General features: G+C 36.0%; 8 protein-coding genes across 8 annotated transcripts; 4 read left to right on the forward strand and 4 right to left on the reverse strand.

The window, feature by feature from the left end:
• Positions 1-1,733: 1,733 nt before the first annotated feature.
• Positions 1,734-1,985, reverse strand: RO3G_02937 (uncharacterized protein; the record flags this gene model as incomplete). Its single annotated transcript, XM_067657528.1, has 1 exon — positions 1,734-1,985. One exon carries the CDS (start codon positions 1,983-1,985, stop codon positions 1,734-1,736), a length of 252 nt encoding a protein of 83 aa, XP_067513629.1.
• Positions 1,986-2,630: 645 nt separating this feature from the next.
• RO3G_02938 (GTP-binding protein rhoA) lies at positions 2,631-3,424 on the forward strand (the record flags this gene model as incomplete). The annotated part of the gene is made up of 5 exons (XM_067657529.1): positions 2,631-2,726; positions 2,777-2,864; positions 2,922-3,031; positions 3,082-3,216; positions 3,272-3,424. 5 exons carry the CDS (start codon positions 2,631-2,633, stop codon positions 3,422-3,424), a joined length of 582 nt encoding a protein of 193 aa, XP_067513630.1.
• Positions 3,425-4,037: 613 nt separating this feature from the next.
• Positions 4,038-4,397, forward strand: RO3G_02939 (mRNA capping enzyme, beta chain; the record flags this gene model as incomplete). The annotated part of the gene is made up of 3 exons (XM_067657530.1): positions 4,038-4,070; positions 4,124-4,201; positions 4,284-4,397. The coding sequence occupies 3 exons, from the start codon at positions 4,038-4,040 to the stop codon at positions 4,395-4,397; spliced, it is 225 nt and encodes a 74-aa protein (XP_067513631.1).
• Positions 4,398-4,780: 383 nt separating this feature from the next.
• RO3G_02940 (uncharacterized protein) lies at positions 4,781-5,399 on the reverse strand (the record flags this gene model as incomplete). The annotated part of the gene is made up of 3 exons (XM_067657531.1): positions 4,781-5,085; positions 5,179-5,262; positions 5,312-5,399. The coding sequence occupies 3 exons, from the start codon at positions 5,397-5,399 to the stop codon at positions 4,781-4,783; spliced, it is 477 nt and encodes a 158-aa protein (XP_067513632.1).
• A 409-nt stretch (positions 5,400-5,808) lies between these two features.
• On the reverse strand, positions 5,809-6,013 carry RO3G_02941 (uncharacterized protein; the record flags this gene model as incomplete). Its single annotated transcript, XM_067657532.1, has 2 exons — positions 5,809-5,910; positions 5,954-6,013. The coding sequence occupies 2 exons, from the start codon at positions 6,011-6,013 to the stop codon at positions 5,809-5,811; spliced, it is 162 nt and encodes a 53-aa protein (XP_067513633.1).
• Positions 6,014-6,421: 408 nt separating this feature from the next.
• RO3G_02942 (uncharacterized protein) lies at positions 6,422-7,180 on the reverse strand (the record flags this gene model as incomplete). Its single annotated transcript, XM_067657533.1, has 1 exon — positions 6,422-7,180. The coding sequence occupies one exon, from the start codon at positions 7,178-7,180 to the stop codon at positions 6,422-6,424; it is 759 nt and encodes a 252-aa protein (XP_067513634.1).
• A 694-nt stretch (positions 7,181-7,874) lies between these two features.
• On the forward strand, positions 7,875-8,215 carry RO3G_02943 (uncharacterized protein; the record flags this gene model as incomplete). Its single annotated transcript, XM_067657534.1, has 2 exons — positions 7,875-7,964; positions 8,021-8,215. 2 exons carry the CDS (start codon positions 7,875-7,877, stop codon positions 8,213-8,215), a joined length of 285 nt encoding a protein of 94 aa, XP_067513635.1.
• Positions 8,216-8,611: 396 nt separating this feature from the next.
• On the forward strand, positions 8,612-12,463 carry RO3G_02944 (uncharacterized protein; the record flags this gene model as incomplete). The annotated part of the gene is made up of 1 exon (XM_067657535.1): positions 8,612-12,463. One exon carries the CDS (start codon positions 8,612-8,614, stop codon positions 12,461-12,463), a length of 3,852 nt encoding a protein of 1,283 aa, XP_067513636.1.
• Between the last annotated feature and the right edge of the window lie 309 nt (positions 12,464-12,772).

Genomic DNA, 12,772 nt, shown 5'->3' on the forward strand with positions numbered 1-12,772 from the left:
AATGATGCAAGTATATGAAACAGTTACTTGTTACGAAAATACAAAATATATTAACATAATAATTATAAACAAATGGTTTCAATGGTTCTTTCTGGGTTTGATTGATGACAAGCTCGTCCAAAACAAGAATTTTCTCAAAGAATTTTTGTCATATTATATTCTATCTAAAACTTCCTTTCTTCAAACCATCAGTGAAACAGATTTATGGAATACTTGCTTTGATCTCTTCGTATCGTGCGTTGTTGCAGATGCAGAACGATCGGTATCACTGAGATAGTTGGATAAAATCGTCAATCCAAGTATTCATTTGTGGCAAGATACCATCATTTCGATTATTGATCAGCTATAATTTGGAGAAACTCTAGGTCATAGTGAGGTGAAGATTGCGGAGCCAACCTGCAATAAAGCAGCTTTGTATTTGGATTTGGCAAAAATCGCCTGTTTTAGCAAGGAAGTCATCAATTGTCATCTTGAATCGGTACTTGTATTTCAGATCTATGATAATTCTGCTTTCTTTTTTTATATGCGTATCTTTGCTCTTGAATGTGATTAAATATTTTGTAAATGTAGGATTTGCAATTATGTTTTACCTTACAAAACTTGGTTCTGACGGACTCTATAGAATATATGAGATTGGCTATTTTGAATTTCCTTCTTCTTTGACGCAGCTTCCTGTATTTGTAAATCTCAAAGACCTGCATGTTTTACTCCTTGTATGCCACGTTTTTTGAAAGTCACATATGCCCGATATAGTCCAACAACGACATCGACCATTAGCACAGCTTACTGATTGATCAACTTGACCGATCCAACAAAGGATCGAAATAGAAATTGTTCTATTTGATTTTGATGCGTATATTTTAATAAAGTTCGTTGATGATCTTATAGCAGCTCTGGTTAATCATATTTTTGTCCTAAAGTACATTGAAACAGGAGACCATAGAATTAATCGCTTTTTCTTACAATTTTGTGTAGCAACCAAGTGAAATACGAATTGGAACAGAAATGTATTTTCATCACAGCATGCCATTTTCTGCTATTTTTTTTATTTATGTTACGCCTTTTTTTTTTTTTTTTTTTTTACTCGTCGCTTTCATCAGGAATAACCAAGTACAAATTCCCTCAAATTTGACTTTCCTGAGCCAACGAATAATTTCTGAAAAAAGGAGCTTCGAGGCTTTATCACCTTTCTTTGCTGATGCACTTACCAAAGCATTTAACAGAATGAGAAACAAGGCTTTTGAAGTTATTTTAATATAAAATATTACATGTCTCACTAACTCTAATCATGAGCAATTCTTCTTCCAGAAATTTATTTCGCTTAACTTTACTCTTGACATCTGACTAGAACTGCTCAATTGGATTCAGTTCTGGAGAATATGGAGAAAGATAAACATACTGATACCCACTTATAATGATAATATAATGATGGTCTTTGAAAGAACAAGCAAGTGCTGAAAGAATAATGGATCAATAATAACATACCAAACTTGTTTGAGATGATTTTAATAAAAGATATACTTTATTTATCTATGAATGGTGATTAAAATAGTACGATTAAAGAATATTAAATTTAAAATAACCCAATTGAGCACATAATCACTACTGGGATTGAATTGCCCGGGTCAGATCAGAAAAAAGGGAGATAGAGCGAAAAAGCTTTTTGATAGGCAAAAAGGTAAAAAAGACGAAGAAGGGAAGAGGAAAAAGAAGATGCATTATCAGATACTAGATTAATTGTTGCACAGCCATTTGACAAGCTTGACCCCAAGAGGGGTGGTTTCAGGAGGGATCTTTCCATGATGCAAGTAATCGAGTTCAAACAGAATCTGACAAATGGAAAGCCATCGAACTGTCCAGGCGGCGAAGGGTGACGGGTTGATGTTGTCAGAAGGACCACGCTTTTTGCGTTGGGTTGGTAGCTTGTTCAAGAGGAAAGACAGCGGGTCCGGTTCATTTGCGGGCATTTGTAAACGACGATACATATGTAGACACCAGATAGCATGTGATTGTGTGAGCTTCACAGTTGGATGATAAATACAAGGTATAGGAACACGATTAAAATAGTACAGTGCAGCTGATAAATATTGTAGTTTTGAACATCAGTTTGCTACTTTTTATAATACAAATATACAGAAAAACGATAACTTAATTTTTTGAAAATGACAATATTTATAGGTCGCACTGCGTACATGTTTAGAAATAATTTCAATTGTCTGATTTTAAAAAAAGATGGAACGGACCCTACCTCGATTATGTAAGATGTGATTTGACCAATTGATACAGTAGAATTACATGTTCTTATGAGCCATGTACATTAGCATTGAGGTTCTCTCTATAAATGAATTACTAATTAAGAAATATGCTTCGTACTTTATATGAGGCTGATATACAAGTCATTGTATTGGTTGTCTTTTTTTTCGCTGATAACCAAATATCACACTCTTAATTGACAAAAACGGGAGAAAAAATTATTGAATTGAAATTATATTTTTCTATTTATTTCTCTCTCTCCCTTTTTTTTCTTTTTATATATATATGTATATACATATATATACAACAACTTGCGGTAAAAAAAAAAGACTTTCTTACTTTTCATCTTGCTATGAAACTTATCATCTTGTTAGTAAATGGCTGAAATTAGAAGAAAGCTTGTCATTGTTGGCGACGGTGCTTGTGGTAAAACCTGTTTATTAATTGTTTTTTCAAAAGGCACTTTCCCTGAGGTAAATGATACAGTGCTAAAAATGCCTTGGCTTACATTTATTTGCCATAGTTTTATGTCCCTACCGTGTTTGAAAATTACGTAGCTGACGTCGAAGTCGATGGAAAACACGTGGAATTAGCTTTATGGGATACAGCAGGTAAGCGAGGATGTATGTAAGTAATACTAGCACGGCTACTTACAACTTATATAATAGGTCAAGAAGATTATGATCGTCTTAGACCTTTGTCATATCCTGATTCTCATGTTATCCTGATTTGTTTTGCTGTTGATTCTCCAGACTCTTTGGAAAACGTACAAGAAAAGGTAAAGAGTTTATAAATAAGCAATTAAGCAATATTAACCATTTTGAGCAGTGGATATCTGAAGTACTTCATTTCTGCCAAGGTTTACCTATTCTTTTAGTTGGATGTAAGAAAGATTTGAGAAACGATCCTGCAACAATTGAAGAACTTAAGCGAAACTCACAAAAGCCTGTCTCTCATGAAGAGGTAATACAAAGCACATGGCTAAAAAGAATTAAAGTGGTAACCTAATATAATATAGGGTGTTGCTGTATCTCAAAGAATCAGCGCTTATAAATATCTTGAATGTTCTGCCAAGACAGGTGATGGTGTACGTGAAATATTTGAACATGCAACTAGAGCTGCATTAATGGTTAACAATAAGAAGAAGAAGGGTGGTTGTACTGTTTTGTAAAGAATATAATAACTTTTATTTTTACTCCTTGCTTTAAAAATATGTGTATGATCCCTTTTTTCCTAATAATTTCTTATTGGACACTGAAAGAAAGAAACAGAAACGTAAAGTGGCTTGCGTGATTGCTTTCTTTCACTTTTTCACTTTTAATAATAAATGGATATCACCGCTGGTAAAAAGAGACCAGCCGAAGAATTGGAAGGAGAACAACCACCTGTGAAGAGATCAGCTCAATATATAATGAGAGAACCTTCCATCTTTAATATTAAACCAGTAGATGATGTTATTAAATACATTGCAGATTTTATTGGGAAACATTGTCATTTGCAAAACGTTGAAGTACACGATAATTGTATATAAAGAGGAAACAGTGATATTTATACAAATTCTCAATTAGATTGAAGCCAAATTTGGGTTGTTTATAGACAAAAAAACATACAAAAGAATGAATATTAATGCACTTACAGAGACAAGTAAAGATTGAACATAAAAGAAGAATAAATTGACATTTATAAATGTAATAGTTATACCGCAGGAGCTTGTAAGAAACTATCGGTTTGAATCTAACATGGCGCTAGAACAACATCGTCATTTTAATAAAATGTTGAACGAAATGGTCACTAAAACGCGCGCTAAAGACTATAAGGTAAAAGCGCTACTAATGACCAGCACATTACAAAAACTAAAGCTTACTTATAGGGTGAACGTATTCAATATAAACATACCAACGAAATTGATAGATTCTATGCTATACCCAATTCAAATTCAAAGTGGAGAGTAACAATAGATCAACAGGGAAAGGTTAGGAAGGGGTAGCGGTTCACTATAGAAAAATAAAACTTAGTAAATTTGTAAATAGATTGTACCTAATGGCATTATTGAAAAAGAACGCATAGCTGATCTTAATATACATTCACCTAATCAACCACTTGACTTTAGAATCTCTGTGAATGTTGAACATCCTCGTAATTAATATTTTACGCTTTTTTCCAGCCAATCTAATGTAATAATAGGACCAAAACCGACATGTGATTTTATGTATGAAAGAGTAAAAGATCGGATATCGTATCAACATGGAGGGATTAGCTTTGATCTTACGCAAGTCAAATCAACTACTGTAAGCTATAGATTTGGGTATACAAAAGAAACTAACCACATTATGCGTGTAGTCAAATGAACCTGATTTACGTCATGAATTGGAGCTAGAAATGTCAGATTCAACCTTGCTTGCAGTAGAACGAATGAAATACAACAAAAAAGAGCAATCACAATATACACAAATGATTGAAGTATTTGTAAATAACATTCGATTATTAGGTAGAAGTGCCTTGAAACAATAAATACACGTATTTTTTTTTATTTGGGTGCCATCAAAATAGGCTTTTTATTGGGCATCTTGGGCGGTGATTTAGATGCCATCCAATCATACCATTCTTTCGGTGTCCGTTTACGTAAAAAGGCAACAATAATCACTGTCATATTATCACAGCCTACACCAGAATAATTGTCTGTTTCTGCTAAACAAAAATCCATTAATTCCTCACAAATAATACTTAATGATTTATGATTGCATAATTTGAAGCGTACGAAATCAACTACTTCCTGACTTGACAGACAATCCCAAATACCGTCACAGGCTAACACCATGAATTCATCGTGATCTGTAATTAAATGTTCAATGATATCAGGTTCAGCTATTCTCCATATTCCACATCAAGTTAGTATACTCATATAAATTAGAGAAATTGCTTTACCTGTTACTGCTTGTCTATCAGGTGTTAATTGGGTATTTGATTTAAAATTAAGATCACCAAGTGCTCGAGATAATGCCAAATGTCCTATAAAATATACATGAGTACATTATTTACGCGTCTTTTTCATTTTTACCATTCACACGCCCATTCTCTACAAATCCTCCAGCATTTTTAATTCGTGTGTGTTCATTTGGATGTTTGGGCTTATGATCTTGTGTCATTGGTATTCCTTTTCCATCTTTTGTACTAATTACACTTCTTGAATCCCCTGCATTACTCTAATAAACATAAGCACGCATATACAATATATAGAAATCATGCATTATTACCACATAAAGCATATCTTCTTTTGTAACAAGTGCAACTACAGCAGTACATCCCGAATTATCATCATTAAAGTCAGGATCTACTAAAAATGGTTAACACACTCAAAAAAAAAAGTTTTATAAAGTTGTCTTGTACCTCGTCTAAGGTCTTCATCTATAGCATAATATCCACATCGAATTGCATCTCTATACCTTGCTTTATAAAACGCTGGTGAATTCATGATTTTCTTGTATAATTCTTTTTCACTATAACTTGCCACTTTGGATCCTATACATTTGGACTCTTAGCTGAAACACACTTACGCTATTTTTCCATACCTCCGTGTCCATCAAAGACAGCAAATAGGCTAGCACCAGTGCTTTGATAGGATGTAATAACTGTATGAGCATCTTCCATACCTACACACTATATTAACGATATCAATTATGTAAGCTGAACATTGTCTTACTTGCTCTCCACCCTTGCATACATGACACGCCATACATGACTTTTTTATCATTCCCTTCATTTGTATACTTTGTTATATTGGGTTCTTTTAATGTTTGTCCCATATGCGTGCCGTGTTTTCGAAAGAAAAAGAAAACTTAAAAAAATTGAAACAAAATTATAAAAAAAATTGACGACCAATAAAGAAACGAGGAAATTCAAGTTAGCATAAATATGGTTTAGAGGCTTTTTGGGTGTGACGCATATTCTCAAAAAAAAACACCCCTTTCCTTTAACTAATGATAATTGTTCTAATACGATTAAAGAATATTTTTATTTTTTTTAAATTTAAATAACTTAATTGAGCACATAATCACTTTTGGGATTGAATTGCCCGGGTCAGATCGAAGAGAGGATAAAAGAGTGCTAAAAACCTTTTTGATAGTCAAAAAGGGAAGAGGAAAGGGAAGGGAAGAGGTATAAAAGAACTCTAGATCTTATCTAGGAGAGGGTTGTGGTGGCTGTAAGGGGGAGCGAGATCAAAAGACTCCAAGAAATTGAGGTCTATGAGCCCAGATTGGAGAAAGTAGTTAGTGACAGCGTTGTAAAGAGGAGCCTTGAGACGGCGGAAAGCAGAACCAAGTCGTTGGAGGAACACATGTCGAGCAAGTTTAGTTTTTCTCTCAATGGATTCATTGAGAAGCGTAGGATCACGAGTGATGGTGGGGCTCAGAGGGTCAAAGTCGTCACGAATAGTGATTTTGTGTTTGTACAGCTGAAAACGGAGCTCAGGTTCGAAACCGGTATGGATAAGGAAGCTTACCACATTTCGATCTGAATATTGAATATCCAGAATGCGGCGTGTGTTAATGTGCAAGTCACGAAGGTTAGCACGGAGTTGATGGATGGGGAGGCGACGGTGAATGGGAACGTGGATAAACATGAAGCTGGAAGGAGCAGTAGGAGAGGAAAACTGTCGAACAATGGCAGCTAAACTGTGTTTGGGTTTGGGATTCGGAAGCTTAGATACTTTGGTTGTGGGAGGAGCAGCATCATTGCTGGGGGAGCGTGGTCGTTTGGAGGAAGGGGGAGTGGATTCAGAAGGAGGGCTGGAGTTTGCAGTTGGTGTGGGTTCAGAGGATACTTGCTTCCGCAAAGAAGCGTTTTCCTGTTGCAACTGGTGTATCTTGGCATTAGCGATTGCGAGTTCATTTTGTAATCGTTGAATTGTTTGAAGGTGAGTGGACATGATGAATTATTTCCTTAAAAGGAAAAAAATTATCAAAAGTGTTGGGGAAGCGAAAAAGAGTCTAATCTATATATAATCTATATATAATATATTGGTTTTTGACTGTAAATTTGCGAATGGCTTTTTTTATTTTGCGGACAATGATTTTTATTTAGCGGAAAATGATTTTTATTTAGCGAAAAATGATTTTTATTTAGCGGATAGTAATTTTTTATTTTGCGGATAATAAATTTCATTTTGCGGATTGGCTCAAGGGCCAGACATCTATCAAAAAACGAATATGAATGGTTTATCCAATTCACACAATCATGAACTGATACAGTTTTAGCTGATTCAATAATTCTCGTGCTTAGGTTGTCATTTGAACTCAAGCAATCTCTCCTAATAGACATTTTGTAGTGAAGTAAAGCAAAAAATGAAAAAGGCACTATCCGCAAAATGAAATTTATTATCCGCAAAATAAAAAATTACTATCCGCTAAATAAAAATCATTTTCCGCTAAATAAAAATCATTGTCCGCAAAATAAAAAAAGCCATTCGCAAATTTACAGTCAAAAACCAATACTGTAAAATGATCAAAAATTGTACATGAATTTAAACCACGACGCAAAAAAATGACTGCTTCTTTGGCAGAGAGCTAAATTTTTAACCTTTCCCTCTTTTTCTTTATTTCTATAAAACTTTTACTACTACTATGTCTGAAACTAACGAACCTCGTCACTGTAGTGGTTGTAGAGTGCATATGCCTAACCCTGATCGTTATAGAACTTGCGAGAACTGTCGTGTAATAACTTATTTTGACCGAAACATAAAAGTGTTTATCTAACTTATATATTATAGGCACGACGAGTAAATCACTATCGTACTCAAAACACAAGAACTTCGGTTGCTAGAAAACCTTTGGCTTACATATCAGAATTGAGCAGATTCACCTCGTGGTCACCAGGTCGTATGGACAAAGTATGTCAGCACTGTGGTGCACTCCATTGGACAGCAGAAAAACCAGTAAACGTTCCTGCTTCTGCTCTAAGTTGAGAGTCCTGTTGTAAGCATGGTGCCGTAAAAGTAGATGCTCTGAGAGACCCACCTCAACTTTTAAAGGATTTGTTTACTGGTAACCATGAGTTGTCTACCCATTTTTTAAAGAATATTAGACAATTCAATATGGCCTTTGCTTTTACTTCGGTTGGCTGCAATATAGTCAGTGCAACAGGTCGGTCTGGTTCTGGTCCTTCTTCATTCATGATACACGGCGAGCTATATCACTTACAAGGACCTATCAATCATATTGGCAACTCGGAGGTATCAGAAAACAGAAACGCTGTACCTTCATATGCACAACTGTATATCTACGACCCTGCTTTTGGTGTCAACAATAGAGTTGCAAACAATCCCGATCTCAATGTTAATTTAATTGAGCAGCTCACAAACATGCTTCATACTGATAATGTCAACCCTTTTGTCAACATTTATAAGCATGCACATGAGATTCTTAAAGATGAGTATGAGAGACAAGCATCAAACGAGGAGGAATCAACTCCCTTTCACATCAGACTTAGTCCTCAAATGACTATGGAGTTAGTAACAGGAAATGACAGAAGAACAGAAAATTTGCCCACCACAAGTGAAATAGCAGCTGTTATTCCAACTGAATTCGCTGGATCCAGCTTCAGAGATATTAAAATCACTTACCGCAATGGTATTGAGCATGGTAGTAATTCTTTTAAAAGAATTAATCAAACTCACGCCGCGTTCATGCCATTACATTATGTGTTGTTATTTCCACGTGGTGATTATGGATGGCATTGGGGTTTGAGACTTTCAGCTGTCAATCTTCCTAATAGTAACGTTGAGGTTGAGCGTCAGAGGAATAGGCTCCCTCAAAGAGCATATTATCGCTTTAGGCTTCATAGTAGAGCAAATGAATTTCCTACTCTTTTTTTGTCTAAGAGGTTATTTCAGCAATATGTTGTCGATGTTTGGGCTGTCTGCGATCAGAAAAAATTGGAGTGGATCAGAGATAACCAAAGTAATTTACGGGCAGATGTATACAACGGCTTAACAGATGCTTTAGCCCATGACAACAGCGATTTGAGCACAGTTGGCACCAAGTTCATCTTACCAAGTAGTTATGTAGGAGGTCCAAGATTAATGGCAAAAATTTATCAAGACTCAATGGCTATAGTGAGACATTTTGGTAAACCTACCTTCTTCATCACCTTCACGGCAAATCCAAAATGGGAAGAGATAACAAATGAGCTCATTAAAGATCCAAGCAATCAGCGGCCAATGCAAACTGCAGCAGATCGTCCCGATTTAGTTGCTCGAGTGTTCAATTTGAAGCTTCGTGAATTCTTGCATGACCTTAAGAAAAAGAAAATTTTTGGCGATTATAAAGGTCTAATCCGAACGATTGAATACCAAAAAAGAGGCTTGCCTCATTGCCATCTTTTGCTGTTTCTTGAAGGTGATGATAGCGTATTTCGTGATCCCGAGAAGATTGATGAAGTGATTTGCGCTGAGCTGCCATCCGATGATGATCCTGAGCTTCTAGACTTAGTCTCTGGACAAATGATGCATGGCCCTTGTGGAAATATCAATCCCAAATGTCCATGCATGGTTCCTGATGCATACGGTGTTTTGAAATGCTCTAAAAGCTTTCCAAAGCCTTTTCAACCCACCACTGCTGTTATGCCGGACTCATACCCCTTGTATCGTAGACGACTGGATGGAAGATCTCATCGTGTTCAAATCAAGGATAAAGAAACTAATGGAATGATGTCTGTATACTTGACCAATCAACATGTTGTACCTTACAATCCATTTCTTACCAAGAAATACAAAGCACACATAAATGTTGAATTGTGTGGTAGTATTGATGCTATCAAGTATATAAACAAATATGTTTATAAAGGCCCTGACCGTACCACAGTACATCTAAAATATGAAAATGATGAGATTGAAAGGTATCTTACAAGCAGATATATCGGACCTACTGAAGCTGTATGGCGATTATTTGAATATCCTATGCATGAAGAGGACCCCTCGGTCACTTCACTTGCTATTCATTTAGAGAATGAGCAGCCTGTGTATTTCGATCCTGAATCAAGTGCTGAAGAGATACAGCAAACTTTGGACAACACTCATTCAACTTTGATGGGATTTTTCAAATACAACTTGACACATGATGATGGACGTAATTATTTGTATCAAGAATTTCCATCTCATTACATTTGGAAAAATAAAGAAAGAACATGGCAAGCCAAAAAAAAAGGCTATGCTGTAGGCAGAATGTACTACTGTACACCCACTGCTGGCGAAAGGTTTTTCCTGCGGTTGTTGCTCACTGTCGTTCGGGGTCCTACTTCGTTTGAGAATTTAAAAACTGTCAACGGTGTAGTATATTCTACTTTTCGAGCGGCATGTCAAGCATTGCACCTGATTGAAGATGATCAAGAATGGTTTAAATGCTTTTCAGAAGCTGTTGAATTCGTTTCAGGATCAAGTTTGCGTTCCCTTTTTGTTTCTGCTTTATTGTTTCAAGAATTGAATGAACCCAAAGCCCTTTGGGATCGTTTCTGCTTGAATATCTGTGATGATTTAGATATTCGCATTGCACAATTGGGACTTCTCAACCAACTGTGTAGTGATGATACATCAAATGCCTTCCATCAAAACCTGCCTAAGCTTGATTATGGTCTATATCTACTTGAGCAAGCTCTCATAGATGCTGGTAAGACTCTGGCAGATTTTAATATGCCTGGACCACTATTTCATTGGCGATCTTTAATGGAACAGATTAGCATGATTAACAGTAATGTGATTATCCAAGCCGAAGTTGCATATGATAGAAATGTGGAGGAACAGAATTATCAACAAAAGATATCTATGATGAATATTGGTCAAAAGGATGTATTTGATGAGATAATTGACAGTATATCAAGCAATCCTAATACTGCTCACTATTTTCTTCAAGGACCTGCCGGTACTGGCAAAACTTTTGTTTACAACACCCTTTGTCATTACTTTAGACGACAAGGAAAGATTGTTGTTTGCGTTGCTTCATCTGGTATTGCTTCTCTTTTGCTTCCTGGTGGTCGTACATCACATTCTCGCTTCAAGATTCCTCTCAACATCTATCCTGATTCGGTTTGTCCAATCAAAAAAAATAGTGACCTTGCTGCCATGTTAATGCAATGTAGCTTGATAATTTGGGACGAAGTTCCTATGCAGCACAGACATTGTTTTGAGGCTGTCAATAGAACTTTGCAAGACATTTGCTCAAATTTCGGTTCGCTCTTTGGTGGTATCCCTGTTGTCTTGGGAGGCGACTTTGCCCAAATTGGACCTGTTGTCAAGAATGGTCAACGCCATCATATAGTCGAAGCTTCATTAGCAAAATCAATAGAAATTTGGCCAAATCTAAAAAAGCTCAAGCTCACAGAAAACATGCGCCTATCTGGTAGTAGCCCTATTGACCAATCATTTTCACAATGGATTGGTAGTTTATCTTATAATTCCCTTCTAAATGGAAAAATATTCTTGCCACGTTATATTGCGCAATATCACTCTCTTACCACGTTTGTCGATTCAATTTATCCAAAAGAAATTATGGAGCAAACTTTAGATCCTGAATTTTTTCAAGAAAGGACTATTATCGCACCAAAAAATGATTTAGTGGATGAGATCAACAGATATGTTTTAGACCAATTGCCTGGCAACAAAATTTCATTGTTTGCTGTTGATCGCGTTACTCAAGAAGACTCAACTGGCTCTGAGGACCGCCAAATGCCTACTGAATACCTTCAAAGCTTAAATCCTCATGGACTGCCTCCTTCTGTTTTAGAATTAAAAGTTGGAATGCCTGTCATGATATTAAGAAATATCAATGTAGAAAAAGGTTTATGCAATGGCACACGAGTAACTGTCTTGAGTATTGGCGAATTTCTTTTGAAAGTGAAACTACCAGGTGTTGATGGCCGTGTTGAAGTAATTCCACGTTTCACTCTGTCTACTCTTGAAAATGAGTATCCTTTCACTTTGACTAGAAAGCAATTTCCAGTAAGGCCCTCATTTGCAATGACTATCAACAAATCACAAGGGCAATCCCTTAAAATTGTTGGAGTTGATCTTCGCTTACCCGTTTTTACTCATGGCCAGCTATATGTCGCCTTATCAAGAGTAACATCTGTATCTGGACTTTCTATATTGCTTGATAAAAAAAAAGACGTCAATTCAACTAAGACTGAAAACATTGTTTATCCTGAAATTTTACTTCGCTAATATCACAACGATAATCCCAATCAATTTACATCTGATCACTATATATAGCTTTATTATTACTGTTAAAACACACATGTTGCCTTATAAACAATATTATTATTATTATCAATAACATTGCATTTTATTAACGCTCAATTAAATGGTGTGGGCGTGTGGGTGGTGGTGGGGGGGAGCCAGGGTCCGAGCCGTGAGGCGATGGCGGCCGTTAAGTGAGCGTAGCGAGCAGGTCGGCTAGTCTATATAATATACTATAAAATGATCAAAAATTGTACATGAATTTAAACCCCGATATGTAAAAAAAAATGGCAT

This window comes from Rhizopus delemar, genomic scaffold (assembly GCF_000149305.1).
Source record: "Rhizopus delemar RA 99-880 supercont3.2 genomic scaffold, whole genome shotgun sequence".
Taxonomy (NCBI): Eukaryota; Fungi; Mucoromycota; class Mucoromycetes; order Mucorales; family Rhizopodaceae; genus Rhizopus; species Rhizopus delemar.